Genomic DNA, 20,899 nt, shown 5'->3' with positions numbered 1-20,899 from the left:
TACATGTGGAGAGGCTTGCACATTCTCTTCTTCTTTCCACTGTTTTCCTTTCCCATGTTCTTTCTTCCAGTACAGAATGTGGGCACGTATTGATCAATTCACCAGAGGTTCAGATTGTAATTGGCGCTTTAGGACAGCCCTAGCCTATCAGTTGTCTGATTCTTTTGATGGCCAGAGTCTGATAAAGATCAGTCCAAGGACATGTTAGTATTAGGAAGATGAACATGGAGTAGGACGGGAAAATGGAGTGTGGAAAAGCACAAAATGGGTCTGCTTCTATAGTTCCGTACTTGGACAGGGAGCAGTCTTGCATGTTGAAATGTTTTGAAAGATACCAAGATACTCCTTGCTGTACTGAGTTACTTACTATCATTAAGCAATAATTTCAATGCAGTTGCTGACAATTTTTCCTTTTTTTTTTTTTTTTTCTGCAGATATTCCTGAAATACCAGAAAGCATCTCATTCTGCAGAGCACTACAGATAGCAGATTTCAGTGGTAATCCACTGACTAGGTAACTTCACCTTCTTCTTAGTACATGACATACCAGAATCGTAATCTTGCTGTAACAATTACAATTTTAAATAAGCCCTTAAAAATTGTGACCTAGACTCTGTGTAATACTGTCAACAGTATTTGTCTCTGTCAGGGACTGTAGCAAAAATTCAGATTTAAAAAGTGATGTCCATCTCTGTTTGGGTGGGGATTAAATTTGTTAGCCAACCAGAAAAATCTGATTTGGTAAATCTGATTGTCCATAAAATGATTTTCATTCCTTTTCTTAAATGCATGGGAAAACCATGTTCATACTTGGGAAAGATACAGCAGTAGTTAGAGCGAATGAATTGGCACAAACCCAGGTGTCTGACAATTTGGAATAGACTTTAGATCAGCCGCTGCAGATAATGGCTTTTACTAATGATTAAAGCTTGGACTAGCATTTCATCACCCTCCCATCAATTGGGACACAGTGTCATGCAGTAACATGAGGCAGAAACACACTCTGTTTGTCGGTGGCTGCTGTGTCTGCTGCTAGCCTGTGTTCTGATGAGCTGAGGTTTGGAGGTTGTTATGCACACTTTTAAAATGGAAGAGGAGTTTTATTTACATTTCTCTGTTCAATTTGCTAAATAATTTGGAATCTATCTAATAAAGTGAGGGTGGAGCTGGCAAAGAAGAGGTGATTTGCTAGTTAAAGCCTTTGAATACTATTTGGAGAACTATTTCTTAAACCAGCCGTTGCCACAGAGCTCCTTTGTGATGCTGAGCAAGTCACATAAGCCAGAGTGTTCACAGTGGGTGCTCACTGACCTGCTTTGCTTTGTACTGAGATGGCCAGATACTTGCAGGGTTTGCTGGCTGGCTGGGCTGCTGCAGTGCTAACAAACAGGAGTCTGTATGGGCTTAAGCCGCTCCAGTGGTTTTGCAAGACTGCTTCTCCCACGTGTACAGCTCAGATTCTTCAGAAGTGTGCTTTGAATATTGCCCATAGTGCCTCCTAAGTTCTCTGAAAGACACATCACTGAGCATTAAAGGGACACTTGTGATCTTAATCCCTGTGGCTCTGTAGCTTATTTATCTAGTGAGGATAATAATACCACAAAAATCCAGCAAAGCAAACTGAGGCTTGAACTGATGTTTAGATACACAAGTGGTGAGGGTCACTGAGTAGCTTTTTTCCAGGCATCAGTTGCAGTGTATAAAGCTCAGATCTGTGTCTCGTGGTATTGAAAGCAAAAGTGTCAGTAGTAGTGTTCTAGTTATCCTTCTTCATTCATTCTGTGTGCTCAGTAAGGCCTGAGGCCTGAATAATGTGTTTCCTTAAACAATACTTGTAATGCACAGCTATGGCTTCGTGGAATTCATAAAAGAGTTTTTCAGTGATGTTGAAGTAGATCTCATAACTCTGTGTTGATAATTTAAGGGAATTCTAAAAATTCTTGATAAATGGCTCCAAAGCGTTTGCATGCCCTGGAAAACATCACTCCAAGCAGTTCACTTTAGAGAGCACAGATTCCAGGAACTGTTTACATATGGTTGCCAGGTATTTCTGTGATGAGATCCAGAATTTCAGTTTTACGTATAAAATAGCATGTAAGCTTTTGCACTGATTTGCCCAAGCAAAGTGGGAAAGTCAGTTATTTTTATGTAATATTCTGGAACACTTTTTTAGCCATTAATTCTTGTCCTTATTTCCTCTAAGTTTAAAAGCCAGTTGGAGATGTTTGCAATCAGTGTCCTACCACTAGTACAGTATGTTGCCTCATTGTCAAACTTAAATAACTGATGAAACTGAGCATGGCAGACTATTTTCCAGCTGTTTTCAGATTATTTCAGGTTTATGTATTATTTATATCATTAACAAGCAGATGCGTTTATTTATATTTATACACATGTAGGGATTTATTATAGATATGAAATCCACTGCCTGCTGTAGAGAGAATAGAACTAGTTGGAAGGACCTACAGTAATTATTGAATCTACCTACCTGTTAACATCAGGGCTGAGCAAATGACAATCAAACCATTTAACTCCACTCTTAAACCTGTTAGAGTCTAAATGGTAATGAGAGTCTAAAAGCTCCCAGTGGAGCTTTTGAAGTTCCATTTTGAAGATATTGAGCATCTTCTGTTAATAAGGTCCAGAATATGAAGTAGTGCAGTACAGAATTTAATCACATGAAAACTCTCTCTTGCCCCCCACTGTAATTTACCTTTTTCCTTCTCCCCACCCCACCATGTGCAGAGTTGTATTTGCCTGTTGGTGTGTCTCCATTTGGCAAGTTGCCTGCAGGTCATACCCTGTGCCTTGAGCTGGGTCATGGGGAGAGCAGGAGCCAAACTAAAAGCTACAGCTTGATCTTAGATTTCATGCTCTGGGGGTTGAGCAGAAGTTGAGTGGCTGGTTCAGGGGCTTCTTCTTTACCTAACTGGCCCCTTTACCTCATCCTCATCCTGCAAACTGAGCTTCTTGGTATTGCCAGTGAGGAGCAAGAGGCACAGGAGCCCCTCAGTGTGAGGGAATGGAGAGCCACACCTTGCAGAAGACCAGCTCGGGTGAAGGACCTAAAGGCTTTGGGAACTTTGGAAGCACTCTGCATGCGACTGCATTTTATAGTGTAAAGAGTGGGGGGTTAACATGCTGTTGTGTTGTGAACCAGTAATTGTGAAATGCTGTAGCAGCAGAACATTGTCTTCATAGTGAACAGCATGTTTCTTCAAAAAAGCAGCAACTGAAGAGCAGCCTAGCAGCTAGTACAAAATGGCCATGCTATAAGTGTTTGTGTAACTGGATCCTGAATAGGAATAAAATTTAATCATTTTACCATTTGGTTGTACAGGAAAATAATAGTGAAAAAGTTTGTGGGGTTTTTTTTATGTGTTTGATTTTATTTTTCAGTTTTCTGAAAATGCTTAAAATGTTCTCAAGCTGTTTAGCATTTTGAAGCTGTAAATTGGGTGCAGGGAAGAGAATGGTATATCACCTGTTCTTTGACACAGAATAAACTTTGAAGTCCCTAAATCATGGGTGTTTTTTTATGATCCTTAGAATTTTGAGTCATGCTAGAATCTGGACTTTTCTCCCTCTGTGTATATTTGCTAAATACAGTCTTATTCACATGAAAGAGAGTATTTCTGGAAGTCCTTGATTTGCATTAATATCTCCATAGGTTGCCTGAAAGCTTTCCTGAATTGCAGAATCTGACATGTCTTTCAGTAAATGACATCTCTCTGCAAGCACTACCTGAAAACATTGGGAAGTAAGTTCTTTGCACTTTATTACTTTTTAAATTTATTTGTTTCTTTATTGTTGCACTTCTTGTATAAATGACTCACATAATTATATATAATACAACTATAAAATTATTTACAGGTCTACCCTTATTTTTTCTATTCTTTCAAGTTGGAGGGATCTGTTTGAAAAAACCTTAAAAAATGGCATTTTCACTTGCCATTAGGGTTAATGCAGAATCTATATAGTGTGTATGTGTACAGTTAACTCTGTTTTTAGGATTTAAAATAACTTGGAATTTTAGATGCAAAATTAATTTGGTGTTTTGTCATGCTGTTCTGACCTTTTGCTTTCCTAAGTAGACCATTGATCCATTATTGTGAACATGTCAGATGGCTTGCAGCTTAGCTCAAAACCAGGCAATTGCTGGCACAAGAACAGATGGGTAAAAGCTGGCTGTGATCAGGATGGAAATTTAGAAGCTTCCTAACTAGCTGTGGGAGCAGTCTGCTTTCGGAAAAAACTTCAGGGGGAGCTCTGGAGATGAAAACTCATAGAACAGCTCTTAAGATTAAATTTTATATATTTTTAAGATGCTTGTTCAGTCTGGAAGGTAGATCAGTATTGCAAGGAGAGACTTCCAAAGTGGAAACACGTGGAAAGTGAAGTGAACGATATTTATGTGCCTCATTTTGACTGGAATAAACATCCACACTGGAAGATGGGAAATCTCCCTTTAGTGGAGGGAAGGGTGTCTCTTCCAATTTGAGGGAGAAGTAGTAGTTCCATGTCTCTTCACTTAAATATGACTGTGCTGATTCAGCTCAAAGGCTCATCTAGCCCAGTTTCGTTCTGCCATGTCCCTGAGTGGATGCCTAGTGAGGGTTTAGAAGAACAGTGTGTGTGTGTGTGTGTGTGTGTGTGTGTGTGGTGACTTTTTTCCATCCCCTGGCTGCTTCTGGTTCAGAGGATTTCCTGAGCTTTGGATTTTGGTTTGTCTAAATGATAGCCCTTAATGAATCTCTTTTGTGTACTTGTCCAGTTTCTCCTTGAGCATATGTAGACATCTTTAGTATTTTCTCCTGGCAAATAGCTGCACACAACTATGACCCATTTTACTGGTTTGTTGTTAGTTCAGTAAAATCCAGATGTTTCTAAACAGGAGTCCTGCAGAAGGGATCTTAATCATAAGAGCTCCTGCAATGTAGTCAAGTTCAGACTGGCATTACTTTAGCCACTTCCCATGCGTATGAAAGCTCTCAGCTGGCACCACACCAGCAATAGAAGTGGAAAATATCTTTTGAAACCTCCCACAAGCACTAACAGGTACAGATAGTGTGTGCCCAGTGACTAGCTCAGAGTCTTACCTAAAAATTGCATGGGCCAGGACTTTTGTGATATTCTTCCTTCACTGTAAAAGTTCACATAACTTTTCATGCAGCTTTTTCAGAACTGGCAGCTAAGAAAAGGCCTGTTCAGGCTTTGTGTTTAGTGAAAATCAAGGCAAAAAATTTGGGATCCTGCCTGATTCTGAAAATAAATGCAAGAAACATGACAAGCACGATTCCCAAAAGCATGGCATGGACTGCTGCTTTGCAGACAGTAGCTGCAGGAAGGTTGTTGGCTTCCCTGACAGCTCACTGGCTGTGGTGGCTCTGGCTTCTTGATTGTTCTGCCTCTCATTTGCCAGTGAGAATGGTGGTAGCCTCTGTTTTGGAGCAGATGACTGGAAACAAGTACAGTTAAAATGGGGATACCAGAATTTGTAGTGATGCTGGTATGTGGAGCTGTGCAAGAAGGAAAGGTAAAAATTTGCCTCAGACTGATCCTAAGCAGTTTCATCATGAGTTCTTATAGGACAAAGCAATGCAACCCATCCTTTCTTAAAGTCAGTATCTGATCCTTGATATTGAAACTAAAAATCTGGCGTCCTCACTTGTGCCAGGAAGAGCCACAAGCTTGTCCTCGTGGTCTTGGTGAGTTCTCCTGGAGCAATAGGCTATTCAAGTCTGACAGGCCTGCTTTGATCTGGGACGTGTTCCCACATTAGCGGTTTAGAATATGAATATTGTATTTTTACAAAAACACTTTAATCTCAGTATTAGAAACTGTTATTATCAGGTTTATATTTAAAGAAGCAGAAACAGATATGTGAGGCTATTGTTTTTGCCTTATCAGGTATTTGAAATAGGTGGAGGAGATATGTTGGGAAGTCGACAGGAAGCTTGGACTGAAAATGCATAGTTTTGAACTCAGAAGAATGATAATGTTGCATGAGGGAAACTCATGGGGTGTCCACCCAAAATGTAACTGTTCCTGAAGTCTATTGAGGAACGTCCAACAGAGAGATCCTGTCTGATTCCAGCTCAAAATTATTGGGAAGTCTTGTAGTGAACTGTAACTGCAGCCTGAAGTCCTTATGGATCACTTCTAACAGTGAATTTTACTGATTTTTTTACATTAGATATATAAGTAAGATTTTTTTTTTTTCCCAGTCTGGCTACCAACAAGTGCAACTGTCCTATTTTAGTTGGCAAAATTTTAATTATTTACTACAAGTGAATTTGATGGTGCTGCTAATCACCTTGTATTTGGTAAAAGCAGTGAAATGCTCTGTGGCTTTTGCAAAGGTAAAAACCACAAACTTGTACTTGTTCCATCCTTTGTTCTTTATCTGCTGGGACCCTATTCCCCCAATGCTGGGAATTGAAAGGTAGTGCTAATTTTGTTTTTCTGACTGAGCAGACTAAGTGAGTCTGTAAAAGGTGTTTGGATATGTTTGCAAATGCTTTATTGGAATTTCATTATGCTTTGGATAATAATGCATGTTGCTATTTGATGGAATAGGCTGGACCAATGTGCTATATATGAGACCTGCCAAATAGTGAGCAAACAAATATATACTTGTAGTTATTCTACTATAGATGGAATTGTTCAGGGAAAAATTTGAAGTTCCCTGTGCTTGCTGCAGGTCTTCTGGTCACTAGAATATGTGGAAACTTGGGCAAATGCATCCTAATTGCTTACAATCTTATGGTGCTGTCTAGGAAACTGCCTAATATAGCCAGTGAAATCTCTGTCTCAGCTTCATGTAGTGCAGAGATCAGTATGTACTTAGGGTCTCTCTTTTTTTTTTTTTTTAACTTTTTTTTTAACTTTTTTTTTTTTTTGGCTAGAAGAAACCTACTTATAATCTTATGGTGATGGAAATAAATGGGGAAAGCAGCAAAAGCAGTGGCAAATCTTTTACAAACAGCAGTTCTTTAATGTTAGGAAATTCTTACTAATGGCAGATGATAGACCTCAATTGCCTTGCAGTGAAGCCTTAGTGGAAGTGTGTCTTCCTTGTGAATTCTGATCTCCAGTTGGTTTTTCCCATGGTCTGATGTATGAGTGCCAGAGTTGAGATCACTGTCCCAAGCCAGTGTCTGAACTTGTTCAAGCTACTGATATGTAGAGTTTATCAGTACTTTTACTGTGCTGGTTAAGCATTCTTCTGCGCAGATATTTTATATTTTATTTTCCGTTGTATTGCCAAAAGGAGTATTTTTGAGTACTTTTAACTGGATGTTTGAAGAACATAGGCAAGGGTTTCCTTGAACCTTTTGTCTTTCCTCTTGCTTATGCATAGCCATGCTCTGAGTATGTCAGCTTTTCTTACTCTGTGTGACCACTTCAGTCGGCTTTTCTGTGTGCTGTTTTTTCTTGCTGGATTAAACCTACTTCTTTTAAGCTTTCAGGGCTTTCTAGAAAGATGTGTGATGAACACAGGACTGGATAACAGACTAGATGTCCTAATATTACCAGTGCTGCTTTTTGTATTTCTCTGTGATTTGTGTTCTCTTAACTCATGGTTTAGTTCCTATCTGGAGTAAAACAGTGAATACTAATGCATGGGAGATACTTAAGCTGGTAATTAGGTAGGTGCAGTTTGGAGCAGGACTTGTCCTGTTGGCTAGTTGAACCATTTGGAGAAACAAGTTGCACCATTTAAGCTGTGAGTAGGAGTGTCTTTTTACTGCCTTTCTCAGTCTAATGAGAGCAAGTCTAATTTCCTTGCCTATTCTGCAGGGCTGTCTGTGTCTAGAGCTGCCCAACAAGCAGGCATAACCTGTTCCTCCCAGCGTGGGTAACATTTAGGAATTTCCCCTTGCTTCTAGGATTATTTTTCTTTAATACTTCCTTATTCACACAGCAGCCAAAACACAGGGCATGACTTTTTCCTGAAATTGAAAAATCAGAGTATTTGTACTTGTAAGGATATTTGAATAAATTGGGATGTCTGTGGCTTCCTAGGACACATCTTATAATAATATCATTAATATTCCAGGACCTTTCTTGTCCATATGTGTTCATTCTGTAGTGTTGGCTTCAGGCCACTGTAATATTGGCTTTTTACCAGTAAAGACTGAACTTGGAGATCTACATAGTGGTCTTCTGGCTTAATGTCTAGAAAGAGAAGAGAGATTGTGTCAGCAGCTCTGTATGTTTGCTATTTATTTGTGGTTCTTAGGTTTGAATAAGATCCAGGTACCTCTTTGGAAAGCCTTTTATGTATCTGTAATGTTTAATCTAGCATTGGTCTCTCAGGACAGTGCTTCATCAGGAATTGACTTTAGCTGAAAAAACAGTTCTTTCAGCATTAAATGCATACCTGAAAAAGACAGTTACCTGTGACATTCTGTATGGGTGGTGAAATCAACTAAATTCTTAAACAGATGAAGCTTCACTAGTGTGTTTTAAATTATGATTGAAGAAGACCTGCTGCCCATTGGCACACTAGACACCCAGCTGAGATCCAGTTTTTTTTTAACTTTCACCATTTTTTCAGCAGTCTTGTTTGTGCCTGGAAAGATAAAGACTACCAGATTACTTTTTTTTTTTTTTTTTTTTTTTTTTTGGATGTTAATCTTTAAAGTAAAAGATTATTAATGACTGGCCGGTAGGATATTTTGAAAGTTTCATACATGGCAGATGAAAAAAGCTTTCCTCTGCTCTACACAATCTTTATTCCTCCCCTAAAAATACACAGATGGTCTCCTACTTGGACATGATTTCAAAATCCTGAGGATTCAACAAAAGATCACAGAAATATAATGGTTTGTAGTATCCCCATCATTCACAGTTTCCCCCTCCCCCCCACTCCCCCTCTTTTAGGACAACTGCACAATCTGTGATGCAAGAAAGTAGCATAGCTTTATTTTAGCTTCAGAAACTTTTGCTGTGGGGAGGGGTGAATTTCTTCAGATGTGAAGAATATTCTGATACTGATGAGTCTGGTTTACCCCCAAGCTGCAAGCAGGCTGAATGGATCTGTGGAACGTTACTACTGAAAGGGAATTACCAGGTAAGCAGAGATATTTTCCTCTTAACATTTGCAGCTAGCAGGTAGAATGCTGAAATAGGCATTTCATTATGAAAGTAAACATAATGAAAAGAATAGAACAAATGTTGCTGTGCTTTAGGAGCATTGTTTTGAGAAAGATTTGTTACAGGCATGCTTTTCAACAGTCATAGAACCACAAGTACCCAGAGATTTCATGATAGTCACTGAGGGTGATGGTTTTGCATATATATGTTTAATTCTAGAGGTTTTGAAGTTTTCAGCAGGTTCTGAAACAGAATCTCTAAATGCTGATCATGGAAGAAGTAGCTGGAGAATAAAAAAAAGCCTTCAAAAGCAAGGGTGACCTGCTCAATACAGATGGTCCAGAAGCAGGTCAGAATACTAATCCTTAGAATGGCTTCCTGGGCCAATCCATGCCTGTGTTTTTCTTAGTGTATGCCTGGATGTTTCAAGTGTAGATTATACATCTGGTAGGATCACACAGAATGGAAAATGTTCTTAAAATTGTGTGGAACAAGAAAATATAATTATTTTTTCAGGTTTAGCATTGTAATGTCTCATTAACATAGAGTCTTACATGATACAGCAGAAGTGATGGGGAAGCTTATTGCACAAATACGTAGAAGGACGACTAAATGTAGGTGGTCTGGCTAGGCTGATAGAAATAGTATTGAAAACTCCTACTGTGGCTTAACTGAATTTAGCATGGCAAGAAATATTTACAGAGTTTGAGTAGGTAGAGCATTCAGTGTTAATCACAGCTGGTTGGTAAACGACAAAACCGAATGTTAAGAACTTGGAAGTTTATTTAAGGAACACTAGCAATGTAATAGTGAATGCAGTGCCATCTGGCCTTCAAATAAGACATGTTGCATCCTTTATGTTACACAAGAAAAATATACGTAACATATATTTAGCAGTATTTTTAAAATGTGAAATAATTCCATTTTTATTGAAGTTATTGAAGATTGATGTTGCATGAGTGGACAATATTTTAAAAACAAAAATTTTGTTGTAATAGTGGGCTGGCTTAGCCTTCTCAATCCATTTCAGTAGTCTTGATAAGCAAGTAAGACCAATTTAAACTATCTCTGTAAACACATTTAGGGAATTCCTTGGCCATAAAAAGTAGAACTTTATTTTTAAAATCTGAATGTGACTTATTCTACTGGCCATCTGTTGAGGCTTTCCTTCAGTTAGTGGCTGATAATAATGCCTTTTTATCCTGTTTTTACTTGTGGAAGATATGTAGCTCTTTATAAGCCAATTAATTAATTGATGGAATTGACAATTCAAGTAACTGACTATGCAAATGCACTTTTCTCTGACTTTCAGTCAGAAAGCCCTTGTTGTTAAAGTCCAGGATCATCTGCTTCACTTCTTTGGTCCCTATTTAAAATCAGTCTTCAGAAGGACTATTTCCCCACCCTAATTTGTGTCCAATTCTCCCTGCTCTGTAGAAATTACAAATGTTAAGAACATAATCCTTAATTTCAGATATTGTTACAAGAATTACTGTTAGATTGCTGTTCTGCTTATCAAACGCTAGAAGTAGACAGCTAAGGAAAGCCTCATGCCTTTCCCCTGAATGTTATGCATTTAAACTTGAGAGAAAAGAAAAATGTTTAATTTAGATACAAGTTACATGAATTTACTTTGCCTCCAAAAAGGAGGAGGAGGAGGAGGAGGAAAGCTTTCAAAGATATTTCTGGAAGAATCGTCTTTAACAATATTGGTGACACAAAATAACAATTTCATCAGAACCAAATCTAGTTGCTTTGCTTTCTAGTTGCTTTTCCAGCTTCTCTGGTATTCAGAGGTAGAACCACAGGACTTCATGTATATGAATTTCAGTTTGTTTTGAAATAAGGAAGTGCCCTCACTTAGGAAATTAATACTTCCTGTAATTTCTAGCTCATCTAAGAACTTTGGGTGTTCAGTACCTAAAAATTTGCATAATCACTCTCCCCTATTGCATGGTATGGGCAGAAAGTCTCTTTTTCAGTTCTGTCAGATTAGTTTTACAAAAGTTCATTAGTGCTCTTTCTTACCATTCACATTGAAAAAAAAGTTTCTATGGGCAAAAAGTAACCAACCAAGGTAGGACTATTCTACTATTTGTAGGTTACCATATTATGGATATGAATTCCAAGGTTCTTTCATGGTAACTTTGTCTAATTACATGCCAGCATTATGCAGTAAGTAGTTGGAATGAAAATAAGCAGTGTTGAACCTTAAAACAAGGTGAGAAAAGTGCATGCCTTGAGCATGTGGACCACCAACTATGTGCTATGTGTTAAGAGACACTCAGTAATTTCTGGAAGCATAATCCTTCCTTATGTGGCTGATACTGCTTTTGTTGAATTGGAAATGTCATTACACCAAAAATCCACATGGAGCTGGTTGTTCAGACACCAGCATTGTAATTAATGCAGGGAAGATAGGTTGCTGGCAGATAAAGTACCTGGGTGAAATAAGGCAGACTCAGGGTAGAACTGAAGTGGTAATTAACTCTGGAAATGGGTATATGCTACAGGAGCTCTTGAAACAATCCAGCTTTAAGCACCTAATTTGATAGAGTGGTTTGGGTTGGTTGGAAGGGACGTTCAGAGATCATCTGATCCAGCCCTTCTGTTGTGGGCAGAAGCACCTTTCGTTAGATGTGGTTGCTCAAAGCCCTGTCCGCGCTGACTTTGGCTTCTAGGGAGGAGGCAGTGCAGCTTCTTGGGGTGTCCTGTTACAGTGTCTCACTGCCCTCATTGTAAAAATTTCTTCTCCAGACTGAAAAATGCAAAGTCTCGGAGCCTGTCCTCACAGGATAGGTGCTCCAGTCCTCTCATAATTTTTGTGGCCCTGCTCTGGATCTGCTCTAGCAAGACTGTGCCTTTCCTGTGCTGGGGACCCTGGAGCTGGATGCAGTGCTCCAGGTGGGGTCTCAGCAGTGCAGAAGAATCACTTCCCTCGACCTGCTGGCCATACTGTTTTTTATGCAGACCAGGATGATGTGATTCATGTAGCCTTGGGAGTTTGGATATTTGGTCTTTTCAGAGTCTGTGTGCAGTTGAGGAAACAGTCAAGAGAGGAGAAGAGAAAGAGGGTTTTTTTGGGAGTGACTTGGAACAGGAGCCTATCCCAAAGATATATTCTGTACCTTCAAATACTTAGAGTCTGAGTAAGTAGTATTTTGAGAGCTGGCTAGTTATTGATTAACTCTGTCATTTTCCTGCAGAATAGAAGCTGCTAAACACCAGGCTCTCAGTGCATTGTTATTCTGCAGCTGGAAGCCTTGTGGGGTGGGAGTAGCTTACAAGGATCCTGTCACATGAGTGTGTAGTCATCTAACTGGTGTGTCCTGGGGCAGGGTCATACATGTTTCTGGTAGTTTTATTTGGCCAGTGGGGATGGGCTGGAATATATTTAAATATGGCTAGTTTAATGCATTTTTATGCCCTTGTCAGAGTGTCACAGTTACCTTATATCTTGGAAGACCCTTGAATAGACAGAAAAACCGTGTTCCTTTTCTGCCCAGAAATGGACAGTAAATTGCCTAGTTCAGACTCCTTTCCTTCCCAGTTTACTGTCTTAATGAAGGTTTCAGTGTGTGCTGTATACCCAGGCAGGGTATCTTAAGTGCCAGTAATCTTCAGATGATGGCCCAGTGAACTGAAGTCCTTTGGAACTGGTGCGCTGGTCAAAATGTGGACTTAATCTCTCATTTCTGTGTGCTGCATTCTTGGGCTGTTCTGGAGTGTTCTGGAGTCATTGCTGCTGCATAAAGAGTGTAATACCAGACCATGTTCAGAATCTATACTGTGTTCTCACCTTACCTATCCTTATTGTGCAGGACCTTATCTTATTCTGTATAAATATGGGGGCTATGCTCATTCTCCTCTCTTTCCCTTCTTTTGGCAGTTTTACAAATGTGAGGAAAAATTACATTTGGGATTTTTATATTCCCTTAACCAGCTGAAACTTGCTGGAAGGGGTGCAGATTGGGCCATGCATTTCTGCAGGTGCTTTAGATCATCATCTCTTCCAACTTTGCTTCCTTATTTCCCAAAGCCTGTACTCTTGTCTTGCTAGCTCAGCTGTGTGCTTTTGACATAAGATGAAAAAGTGTAGCTTTTATTAATCAAGAGAAGGGCATTGTTCAGTTTTTATTGACTGAGCATCTTCAGCTTTTATATCAATTCTTTTTTGTTACCTACCTTTGTTTTATCCTAGCTTTTCCCACATTTCTCTTTCCACTTTTGTAATGTTAGTTTTTGTTCTTTTTTTCTCCTTCCCACAAGGAAATAGCATATGTCTTATCATGCTTCTCAGTGCCTGTCTCAGAAACTTTTGCTGGTCTCTGCCAAGGGCTTGGAGCTCCTAGTCTTTTTGCAGGGACTGTGATAGAAATGGGGTGTGTGTATGGTGTTGTCTATTGTTACTCTTAAGGCTGACTTTCCGTCCCTATGGATAGAGGAATATGCTGCAACTGTCCCTCAAGGTTAAAGTTCTAGGATAAACTCATAGCAGTTTTGTATTTTATAAATCTAAAAAACAAAGTACATTTAATGTGTGCTGTACACTGAAAATGTTATTTCATCCAGAGTAACTATGGAACATCTTTTTTTTTCTCCTTTTTTTTTTTTTTTTTTTTTTTTAAACTTCAGTGTTTTCTTTAACCTAGTGCAGTGACTCTTTGTTGTTTAGAGAGTCATCTGTCTGTGAAAAGGTTGTTTTGTGGAACATGGTGGTGTGGATAATCACATTGTAATCAATCCAAACTGACTTGCTTTGGAAGAAAAAGAAGAACAGGCTTTGTTTCTGGTTTAGCGGATAATTCTAGCTATTCGTTGTTTTAGAGTAGACTGCTGCAGTTGATGAAGAAATATTCTGCAGATTGTGTTGAATTGCACATTTCTCTTTCAAAACTCTACAGGAATGATCAGGAAAGACACTTCCAGCATTTTTGTTTGCTTTGTTGCTATTAGTTTTGTTCTCAGTTATTGATTTCACATTCTCTTCATTTTTCTAGCTCACACAATGAATACCAGTATCTACAGTTACTGTAGGTAGAGTGCTGAACCAAGTGTATCTGATTTATACTGAAACTGATATTTTTAGCCATGTTGTACCTTTAAATTCAACTTGGTTCCAGCCTTACACCAGAAGTCATCTGGAATGCTGAGATGGAAAACCTGTAATTATTTCAGTTAACTTCATTCTCTCCTTGGCTTGTCTGTTTCCTTGTGTGCAGTAATTTCACACACGTGCTCAGTGTTTGAGGTTTGTGTGGTAGCTTTTGTAGTGAGTATTATTACAATTATTAATGCTTTTTACAAATTATGGTGAAATAGTATCTTCTGATAGTGGGATTTTTTTGTATGTTTGTTTTTTGGCTTTTTTTCCTCTTTTTGCTGTTGTTGTTTTGTTTTTCTTTCTCTTTTAGAATATAAATTACATTTGCTTGTGCATTTTCTGTTGGAGTTTTTTGGAGGGAGAAAGGACTGTTTGTTGGAAAGCAGCCTGCAAGGCTCTGTGGTGCGTTTGCATTTCTAAATGCAGTTGGTGAACAGCTGCCGATGGGTCTTTCTTTAGTCTGAGTAAATGAGATTGCTATTGCCTTTGTGTTTTATAGTAACTTCCCATGACTGATTTTTCTCTATAAAATGGAGATTAGAATTAGGGGAAGATTCTGAAATCCATAAGGAATGGCTTGCTTTAGTTCTTTTCAGGGACTTAAGAAATACTGTACTGACAGTGCACCTGTAAAATTAAGAGCATAACAAAATTTAAAGTCAGAAAAATGTTAGTAAATACACAATTTGTTAAGAACCTGTTGGTAAATGTACCTCTGCTTTTTAATGTATTGGAGATTAGTGCTTCAGTTCATCAGCATGTCTCTTAGACAATACTATTTTATATAATAGTTGTCACATTTTAAATTGCAGCACATAGGTTTGCTGGGAGCCATTTCTGTAACTAGTCAAGATTTAATAATAATACATGGCAATTTTCCTTTCATATTCATACCTCTTTATGAAATGGATCAATATTAAACATAGTATTTCACCCTAATGATTCAGCTTTGCTGGTTTGAACTTCATAGACTTGGGTATCTATATTGGTGAGAAGCTTAATTTTGCTTATTGGTGTCTGCTTATATTGGATTTGGACTCAAGACCTTGGAAGAAGTAGAAAGGATAAAGGAGTGTGGGGCAGTATCATTTCTTTTGTTCCAGGGTGGAGTTAGGGTTGTGAGCATGCTGTGGGTGAGAATAGCTGTAGAATAAATAAAGCATTTCTCCCTTGGAAAGCTGTGTCCTTAGAGATGAAGACATAATCTGGCAGGTTGATGACTCCCACAAGAAGAGAACCTAGGCTGGGACTGTGGTGGGCCACAGTCACTCTGCAAAGATGCTCACAAGGTACTGACAAGGGCACAGCTGCCAGTGAGTGCTCACACTGCTGCAGCACAGCTGCCTTCCTTGCACCTTCTTGGCAGCTGTCCTGGCCCAGGTGTTTAAGGGGATTTATTCTGTTTTGGACTGGGTATCTGTGTTACTCTCCTTGATGGGTTATTTTTAAGCAGGATCAGTTTCTTGAGGTGATTCACTGGCCTGCCCCAATCTAATGATATGATGAGGCTGGTTAAGATGGTGGTTCCCAAGTTCTTGCTATTGAATATGCTTTTCTGACAAAGATTTGTTCAGCCACAGCCAAAATAGTGTCTGAGGTAAGAAAAGAAATTAAGAGATTGCACCATTTTACTCATCAACGCTTCAAGATGATGGGGAGGGAGATAAGTAGATGCAGGGTGATGTGTAAACACAAGATTACAAGGCAGCTTGGAGGTGTGCACATCCCTTTTGTATTCTCTTGATAAAAATGAATCATGGACCTCACCTAATATAAGCTTGAAGAGAAAGTGGAACATTCAAAGAAAGGTGAAAAGAGGTTTCTAGAAAACCTGTAAACATGAATGTAATGGCAGTCTGTAGGTGGCAATGTCAGCAAGACCAGGCCCACATTCCTTTTGGAGAGAAGTTCTCATCACCTCTTCCCTCTCCCGCTCCACTTGTTTGGCTTCCTTGAGGATGTTGGATACCCTGTCCCATCTTGACTTGTGTTTTATAGTGTTAAAATTTGTATGTGTGAATATTCTCTCGTGTTGTTGGAGTGATGGCTTGCTTATTTCTGTCAATGATTTTGAGTGGCAGTAGCAGAGTTATTCTCACTTACCTTTTAATTGAATTTGTATCAGACTTCTACTAAAGTATCTTTACCTGCATGGTATATTTAAACTATACTTCTGGGGGGATACAGAACCCAATGAGTGAAATGTGTTAGTTTAAAAGCTGAAAAGGGCTGCTGAGACTGTAATCAAAGCACCTATGAGATTTCATTCACTGAGTTTTTGAATGCAGTATGAAACAGGTGCATGAGAGAAGGATTTATTTTTCAGATACCATCAAAAGTCAATCCATGAAAAATCTTCTTTCCCTTTTAATTAGTCATTACATGAATTCTTTTGCTTTCCTCTGCTTAGATAACTGTATTGAATTTGCAATGTGAAGATTTTGCTTTTTTTTTAAGGTTTAAGTTCTATTATCAGCTGTTTTTTTTACTGGAGCTAACTAATTATTCAGTAATTTGGTAAGCTGGTATTATTTGAGATGAGAAAATATTTCAATTTTATGCAGTCAGAATGCATGGACTTGTTTGTTTGTTTGTTTTTTTCCCTAAAGTGTACAATATAGAATTAATATCTATTTCAAATTTAGTGGAATTCTTGTTTTTTATCTAGATTTTATTCAAGGCCTAGAACAGTGTCCCCCTTTCCTGCACAAGAGGACAGAACATAATTCTGTTGTCAAAAACTTATTTGCAGTCACTATATCTGATTTTCATTTTTCCCTGGGATGGTGGAGGATTAGAGCAGATTATGGTGTTGGGATAATGTCTGACTCCTTGTGTTCCATTTAGTCATAAATAAAGCCCTGAGAAATCGGGATGTTGCTATGGTGATGCTGGTGAAAGCCTGGGATATGGAGTGAGTGAGCCGCTTAGCAGCCTAATGTCACTTAGAGTAATGAGCACGCTGTCATTAGGGCAGTGATGGGTTACCTGGCGCTCTCACTTCGGTAGCCCATGCCAGATTATGAAGGCGAGTAAGTGAAAGCAGTTCAGATATATTATAGTATACTGTTTAGTAGCCTGCAGCTACAAACCTTTTAACAAATGGAAATCTGTGTTTTTGTCTCTTTACTTTCTAGCTTTAATCAGTTGAAGTATCACAGAGAAACAAACAAAAACTTAGTCTTTCTAGTCTGCCTTTCACAAGATGATCTGGTGTAATTAAAACAACAAAAAATCAGTTTATAACAACTTGTCTTAAACTGTGTGAATGCACACTTTTCTTCACAGAATGTGGAATTATAAAAAGATGGTATTAAAATGTGTTTTTTTGGGTTTTGTTTTTTAGTCTTTATAACCTGGCTTCACTGGAACTGAGAGAAAATTTGCTGACATATTTACCTGAGTAAGTCACATTGTATGTGTTTCCATTATTATATAAACATAAAATGTTCTTATTCTTAAAATCTGCTAACATATGAAATGGAATGACAGCTAGAAAAATTATTCAAAGCCAATTGATAATATGAGATACAGCCTTCTATTAGAACATCTACTTACATCCACTACTTCTAGTTGTACTTCATTAGTAGCAGGAACCTGTAATCTGCATGGATTGTATTTGTTCTATAAAAAAGCATTCTGTATGACATAGAGATCACCAAAGACGTCCTGCATGCATTGGACAAGCCATCTGCAGTGGGAGTGGTGGTTTGGGTTGTTCTCATGGTGAAACTTTGTAACTGTGAAAGTAGAGCAGTAAGAGCTCTCAGATTTTCACTCTAGACCCTTGTAGCATTTAAATAAGTGTTTGTATTCAGGGCTGAGTAGCCAAAAGCTTCTAACACCTGGAGATGAAACGCTTGGTAGCAAACTAGGTCTGTTGATGTCTGAAGTCTTACTTAACTTTTTTCTCCAAAAATCACAGTGGCTTATGTAGATGTCTCTGTACTGTCTGTATTGCAGCAGAGGAATTGGTAGTGTTTTGTTAGACTAATATGATATCTTACACTTTGGGGGTCCTTTTTGTCTGCCTGGAAGCAGCCTCTTCTTTCTCTAGTGAAGGAGTTTCCTTTCTTCCTTTGCTATCTGGTTGCTTCTTGCAAGAGTTTTGGTGACTCCTGTTTTGCTTGTTTAGGTAATCGAATAGATACTGTAAAAGATTTAATGTTTTAAAATTAGAATCTCTTTCCCAGCTGCTTTGGGGTAGTTTTTTCCTGTCAGTCTACCCAGTGCCTTGGTTGTGTCTGTTCATAGCAGTGAGCCACAATGCACTTCAGTGTCAGTGGTCAGAAGACAGGAATTGCTAGCTAAGTTTGTCCATGCAGTATCAGTATGAAGCTATCAAAAATGTTGACAGTTTTATTGCTTCATGAAAATTCTGACTGTCAGTAATGTAGCTGACAATTCACTCTGGTTTTTGTGCTACTGCAGCTTTGAGGAAAGTAGCAAGAGCTCTATGAGCCTGACTTTGAAGGGTGGCCCTCTCTTGTCTGTTGCTTTGAAAGTTTTTTACATCCTTTTGTCCTTCCCTCTATTTGTAGTCTCAAAACCAGAAATATTTCAGAAATTGATGGATTGTGTTGAGAGGATAAATGATGGATATTGAGTCTTGAGTCACATAGTTATGTGATCACTATGGGAATTTTTATCCAGTTTCATAACTGTAAATTTCCCCTAAAAAATAAATCTAACTAACTATAATAAAGTATGTGGCATTTGCTACCCTGGGGGACTTATTGTTAAAATAAAAAAAAAAAAAAAAGTAATGATTTGATTGCCTGTACTAAGTTTTAAGTTTCAAGGTCATACAGTTAGACTGACAAACTAAATTATTTTTTCAGTAAGATACTGCCACAAACAGTCTGTGCCTGGTAAAATAACTGTCTGCCTACAGTCTATTGTAATTTGAAATGCAAGTTTCAGTAAAATGAGTTTATTCAAATACATGGGTTTTCTGTTGCTTTAGTCTAATGTGGTTTTGTTTTGATTTATCTCATCTCACAGATCACTTGCCCAGCTGCAGCGACTAGAAGAACTTGATTTAGGAAACAATGAACTTTATCATTTGGTAAGAGAACATACCACTGAAACTGCACATTGGTCTTGTTTTATGCATAATTTAGATTAAATAGGTTGTAGGATGTCCAAAACTGAAGAAGGAAAAATGCATGGAGGGAGAGTCTTTTCATAGGTACAGATGAATTTTGACAGTGAGCTGGTGCTTTCATATCTGTTTACTCCTGTTCAGCACAGTATCACTTCACTCAAAAAACCACAGCTGATCTCTAGAAAATGAGAGGGCGGCACAGCTTTTTTATGGAAATAAAAAGAAGTGGAGGGATACAAAATCTTGTCTGTGCTTGCAGTTACAATGACCACATGGATTTGTGTCAGGAACTGGATGGGCTAAGCACAGATGTAAGTTAAATTTCCAGGGTGAGAGTGAGAATCGTTGGGAAAGGACTGAGGCAAAACTGCTGAGGGTCGAGAGGTCCTACACTGTTGCAGATCAATCTACCAAAAATATATCTGTCATCTCCCTTAAGGTGATTCAGGTAAATGTTGGATGGATTTTCAGTAGATCAAGGGTGTGGAAGCAATTTGTTAGTGCATGCCAGGAAAGAATGGTAGATTATTGAGTTATAGCAATTATTTGTATGATGGAATTCCCAAATACTTACAGTCACCCTTGCTACTTCTGACCAAGGTACTTGTAAATAGAGCTTGCAGTAAGAATTGGTTACTTGGACTGTAATTGTGGGTTGGCAATTTTTTTTTTTTTACTTAAAGCTCCTATGCTACTTAACTTTGCTGCTTTTTATGTTGTAGCCAGAAACAATTGGTGCACTTTTCAATCTTAAAGACCTTTGGTTGGATGGAAACCAATTAGCTGAAATACCTCAGGTAAAAATGATCTCTACTGATACTGTTTTGAAGATATTTTTGAAAGAAAACATTTTCATTCATTCCTACAGAGAGGTGCTTTAAAATGGAATATTTTTCTCAGTCTACTTTGCCTGGGTTTGGTTTTGGGTGTGTGAGGATTTTCTCTTGAAAAATTCCTCTGCAAGGGATTGGCCATGATATTGTCTGTTGTCAGACATTTTTAAGTATTTTGACAAAGGAATTGTTTCCTAATAGGCACATTGTTTAGTTTGCAGGCTGGCACATCCTCTGTTTACAGTTCTTGCCCTAAGATCAGGGAGCCATAAGTTGTCTGAGATAACCATCACCTTGTGTATCTATCTGAATTGCAGTTTTAAAAGTTTTGAGTATGAATTTTTTTTTTCATTTTTTTGTAGTCATCTTCATTAATTTAAGCATGGTGTTTGGAAGAAGTACAGTAACGGAACCATTTATGAAAATTTTGCCATAAATGGAAATTTTGATTTATGCAGGCAAAATCCCCCTTCTGACATCAGTCATGGGATAAGGGAACTTAGCATTTAAAGCTTATAGCACTCTATATTCCCTTTCTTAAGAACTTTTATAATATGTAGGATGGTTCCTCTTCCCTCTTTTTCCCTTACAGCTAAGTCAAAATGTGTTTTCTTCTGTTCCTTCTGCAATCTGCTGTTACTTGCTGTATGGATTTCATTGTCAGTTGTGTGTCTTGTAAATCAGTTACAATTTAGTGGGTTTAGTTGACTTTGTTTTTATGGGCTTGGCCTAGTAAGTAGAGATGATCACTCAT

At 38.3% G+C, this 20,899-nt stretch overlaps 1 protein-coding gene across 1 annotated transcript in view; it reads left to right on the top strand.

The window, feature by feature from the left end:
• LRRC1 (leucine rich repeat containing 1) overlaps positions 1–20,899 on the top strand; it is a 69,982-nt gene that overhangs the window by 29,179 nt on the left and 19,904 nt on the right. Inside the window, exons 3-7 of the mRNA XM_021551257.3 lie at positions 435–513; positions 3,670–3,759; positions 17,552–17,608; positions 19,210–19,273; positions 20,035–20,109. Coding sequence (XP_021406932.1) covers positions 435–513; positions 3,670–3,759; positions 17,552–17,608; positions 19,210–19,273; positions 20,035–20,109 — 365 coding nt within the window. The remainder of the gene's footprint in view (positions 1–434; positions 514–3,669; positions 3,760–17,551; positions 17,609–19,209; positions 19,274–20,034; positions 20,110–20,899) is intronic.

Source organism: Lonchura striata, chromosome 3, assembly GCF_046129695.1.
Source record: "Lonchura striata isolate bLonStr1 chromosome 3, bLonStr1.mat, whole genome shotgun sequence".
In the NCBI taxonomy this organism is placed as follows: domain Eukaryota; kingdom Metazoa; phylum Chordata; class Aves; order Passeriformes; family Estrildidae; genus Lonchura; species Lonchura striata.
This window is presented reverse-complemented; position numbering and strand designations above follow the sequence as displayed.